At 49.1% G+C, this 4718-nt stretch overlaps 1 protein-coding gene across 1 annotated transcript in view; it reads left to right on the top strand.

Annotated features, from left to right (window-relative positions):
• The first annotated feature begins 978 nt into the window (after positions 1–978).
• LOC135812092 (PHD finger protein rhinoceros-like) overlaps positions 979–4718 on the top strand; it is an 18854-nt gene continuing 15114 nt past the window's right edge. The window contains exons 1-2 of the mRNA XM_065325421.1: positions 979–1857; positions 4251–4294. Coding sequence (XP_065181493.1) covers positions 1786–1857; positions 4251–4294 — 116 coding nt within the window. The 5' untranslated portion in view covers positions 979–1785. The remainder of the gene's footprint in view (positions 1858–4250; positions 4295–4718) is intronic.

Here is a 4718-nt window from a genome sequence, read left to right as displayed (position 1 = left end):
CCAGCTACACTCAACACGTGTTTGGTGCAACACAGGCACTCGTATCTTCAGCTAACCGTTTATGTTCTTCATTGCACTTATTCCGCAAATCAGTACTTGCTTTCCTAGGGTACCCTGTAAAAAGGCATTCGGCCTGTGGGGGATTGCCCTATTAAAAATTTGATAATAATAATAAGAAGAAGAATACATTTGGTGGATATCCGGATAATGCTCGAAAGATTGGCAGATTCAGCTCCAAAAGCAGTGAAATTGCCAGAGCCATACAACCTGTGGCATGCGCTTCCTTGAACTTCTGCTCCATTTCTTTATCCCGGTGACATACCAAACATGGTTGGAACTTGAAACCGTCAATGGTGCCAGAAAAAGTATCAGCTGCCAATGTTTCTGCTGGCATTTATATCTGCCAAGGTTTGTGAAGCAAACCTCCCAAGTTTTCCACTGATCAAGTCCACAAAAGCAAACTTCAGCCAAATGTGCTCTACAAGCTCTGGCGTCATTGTGCCGAACTTTTGTCCTTTGACCTCACGTACAACCCGCTCCCCTTCCTGGATCCCCTAGCCCCTGTGCATGTTGTGGCCCTCCGGCCCGCGCTGATGATGGTGACTCCCTATCCGGATCCCGATCCCAGAGTCTCCATTTTTTTGGTACGATCTTCGCTGTTCGCACGCGCGCGCGCACGCATTGTAACTAAATTACCGATCGTACAGATCGTAGCTACGGTACGGTCGTAGATCTACGATTATTGCAGGATGCATGACTGAGCCGGAGTGCGGGACTCGACTGCGGGGCATGCAGAAAAAAGCACTGTCCATCCATATCCAGTCCAGAGTTGGTCTACGACTCTCCCGTACAGCTGTACGCTGTACTCCAGCTCCCTCCACTTCGCAAATTTTCTCATTTTTCCGCTGCAGGTTGGCAATTGGAGTGAGCACGCAGTGCAGTGCAGGTGAGGCGAAAGGTGAAGGAGTCCTCCCTCGCTGGCACGGCGGCTGATCCGTGCCTATCCCCAGCAGCTGTGACCAGCCATCGAAGGCTTCAAGCTGATGCCACATTGCAAGAGCTGACTTCCGTCGGAACTGAACTTCTCAAGGCTTTGGCGTGGTGCCATGCCATTATTTTATTTTTCGTCGTAATACTCTGGCTTGTCTCTCGCTCTACATCTCTACTTTCTTTCGGCTCTTGTCAGTCTTGACTCTGGTCGTCCTAAGTCTTGCCGAGTCAAGGAGTCGTGAAGCCTGAACTGCTGAAGATCTGTCTCATCGACATCGAGACTCCCTTTCTCCCTGCGTGACGTAAGTATCTGATGATCAAACTCACCTTTCCGTGGGATCTGACCGCCTCGTCGAGCTGAGCGGCACAGCCTGCACTGCACTGTACTGCAGAGTCTGAGGTCGACTCATACCGCACAGAAATGGCCATTGCATTCCGTAGTGCCAGTGGATGGTCGTAGCTGAGTGTGATTTTCTGAATGACTATGTCACGATCATTCATCAATCAATCATCCGTCGACATGGCCAAGATGGTCAAGTCATTCATCAGGCCTGTCGTAGGCATAGTGACCAGGTGACTGTGATTATATTCTTCAAATAAAGCGCCCGCGTGCATCTCAACATCGGCTCAACTGCACGACTTCTCTCCGTTTCATGTCAAGAGCGCGCTGATTTCAGAACAAAAAACGACATCGGGAGCGCGTGTTTGTGTGTTGACTGTTGTGGTGTTCCCCCGCAGTGCAAGCGTAGCTGGGAACTGTTTGGTTTGTTCGTTCCTTCAGCGCCTGGCCGTGCTATGGAGGAGGAAGAACAAGACGAGGAGCCTGTCTTCACCGTGGAGAGGATCCTCAGCACTCGATTGCGTAAGGTAAGTTGGACGAGACTGCTGTTTGTGCACAAGACGACGACGTAACACCGTTGGTTGTTTGTTTGCAGGTTTCCAATAAGATTCGCTTTGTTTTGTGTTGGTTGTCTTTGTCAATGATTATTGTGGATCTACTGACAGTCCTCTGTATGGTTTCCTCCCTGTGGGCCAGCAAGTCTTGATCAGTGCCTTATGATTCAATCATTGTATTCCCGCATCGATACCTGTCGTTGCACCCCCGGTGATTGTGCATCGCGGGGCGTCAAGCTGTGGCCCAGTGTGGGCCTCCGCTCCGCACGGCGAAGTCGTAATGGTTCAATCCTTTCTGTCGTGTCGTGTCCCTGCTCTCGTCCTGAAGTGTAATCGCTTTGTTTGATGTGTCCGAGCGTTCAGTCGCCTTGGAAAAAAGCTTAGCCGCTGGTGACGTTTCCGTAATTGAATGACTCTGCGGAGCGATCTGGATTTTTTAAATTGTTGATGAAGAGAGCTGGATCGGTGATGAACCCGTTGTCTTGTTCCGCTCAATTTATTTGTTCGCCGGGTTCAGACAATGCCTCGCGAATGGAGTGATTGACTGGTGCAGCCTTCTTGCTCCTGAACCGACTCTGAGAGTCAGACAGGCTGAGGGTTTGGTGCCTTTGTGCGGCCCAACTTGAATTGTCTGAATCAATGGACTCTCAGCTCAGCGGATGTCTGTTGATACGGCCAGGAGCAGCGAATGATTAGCAGGAGAACTGAGCTCGCGAGCTGGGCAGAGTTCACTATTCTAACGTGGCTGGATGGCTACTGGCCATCTCTATTATAGTCATCTCCACTGCTTCAGCTGCCATCATCATGTGCCGCCCTGCTATCTCTTGCTGGCATTTGCACCATGACGGTTTGTGGCTATCTTGTAAAACAAATCTGCTTAGGGCTGGGACACTGTCAGGGCTGTGTCGTGATGTCAATGAAGTACTGTACAGGTCACCTGCGACATCTGTCTTGCCTCTTCACGTTCATGCAGAGCTACTGAGCAACAGGTAGACTCTGCCGTGACTGTTGCTGTTGTCTAGCGGCCTGAAACCAGCCTGATTCATCTGTTCTTCTGGACGGCAGTACAATCTCCAGGGAGTTACGTGGCAGTGACGTGACATTGGCTAACCATGGCAGTAGTTGTCGTAATTGCTTTGCGCACCAATCCAGCAATCTCTCTCGCGCGCGCGTTGCCGTTTCGGACTTGCTGGCACTCCTCATTACTTAGACGAGTGTGTTGAATATTCCAGTGTGGAGTGCTGACGTGGTTCTGGGGAATCCCCTTGTTTTGAGAGACCGTCTTCCTTGCGGTTGTGTATGAGGATTCCGCGGATTGCCAGTTCGTATGGCTTTCACTCGTAGCAAGGAAAAATTCAGTGATATGATAGACGTGCTGGTGGTCGGCCAAGCTGTGGATAATTGTGATTGGCATCGAATGCGACAGGTAACCCGTCTACTGTCCCTGTTCCGTATTGTCTGGTCGTATGGCTCAACGGACCTGACGGCATCCCAGTTTATGTCGTAGTGGTGTGTCGTGACAGGCCGTGCAAGTCATCCAAAGCCGGCTTGCGTTTTCTCTCCCACTCGGATTTGATAATTGCGGCGAATTGTTTGTTCACTGCTTTCGCATCTGCCTCCCTTGCATAATCAGGCATGGTGGTGGCCTGGCACGAGCGGAACTTTTCTAAGCTTGTGTTTTTAACACAATCGTAAGCCGGTGGCAACGCGCATGTGCGAGCTTTATTTTACTTACTACTTTCGAAGCACTGGCTGCAGTTGCAAACCTCGTGCAATCATGTTTTACTTTGTCTCCTGTGTGTATAACGCCGTATTCTCCTATCTTGTCACACACGACCATGTACTGCAGTTCTTTCTTTGTTCATCATCACATTCTCCGAAATTATATTTTTGTTTGTGACAAACTCCATAAAGGCGTCGTATTGTGTCGATTCAACTCGTTCTGTCCATAGCGGTACTTACACATGTGTCATCACTTCGTCTTTGTCTCGTGTCCTGGGATTGAGTGACGCGAGCGCCTCTGCCTGTACACTGATCTTGGAGTTGACATTGCTGGATCACGGCTGCCGGAATTCCGAACAATGTGTCGCCACGTCATGGCTGCTCTCCACTCTTATTTCTCAAGACTTCAACCGAGCACTGAATCTTGGAGATGCGTATGGAATTTGGACAAGTTTCCAGAGAGATGATTGTTGTTTTGAATCGTTATTGGCAAGAAGGTCGATAGCCAACAGGATTGAAGGCCTCACAAAGTTTCTAAAACTGGATGTATAGTTTTTGTTGGCCTTCCAAGTTTGTTCTTGTATTTTGTTCTTTTCGTGTTTTTGCTCTAATTTTTACTTTACTTTTTTATCAATGTTCTGCAGCGTGGGCGACAGTATCTTGTCAAATGGGAGGGGTACAGTTCCAAGTGAGTGACCATTGCCGGATCTGTGTGTGTGTGTGTGTGTGCGTGCGTGCGCGTGTGTATATGTGTGTGTGTGTGTGTGTGTGCGGGTGTGCGGGTGTGTGTGTGTTGCGGGCGTGTGTGCGTGCGTGTCTGGTGTGTGTGCGTGTTTATGTGTGTGTGTTTGTGTGTGTGTGCGTGTACCCGTGTGCATGTGTGAGTACATTTGTGTATACATGTGTGTACATGTGTGTGTGTGTGTGTGTGTGCATGTGTGTGAGTTTTTTTTTAGTGTGTGTGTGTGTTTGTGTGTGCATGTGTGTGTGTGTGTGTGTGTGTGTGTGTGTGTTTGTGTGTGTGTGTGTGTGTGTGTGTGTGTGTGTGTGTGTGTGTGTGTGTGTGTGCATTTGAATTTATGTATTTGTGTGTTTATGTTCGTTTTGTCTTT

Source organism: Sycon ciliatum, chromosome 3 (assembly GCF_964019385.1).
Source record: "Sycon ciliatum chromosome 3, ocSycCili1.1, whole genome shotgun sequence".
Taxonomy (NCBI): domain Eukaryota; kingdom Metazoa; phylum Porifera; class Calcarea; order Leucosolenida; family Sycettidae; genus Sycon; species Sycon ciliatum.
The sequence above is the reverse complement of the archived record's forward strand: the minus strand, read 5'-3'. Positions and strand labels throughout refer to the sequence as shown.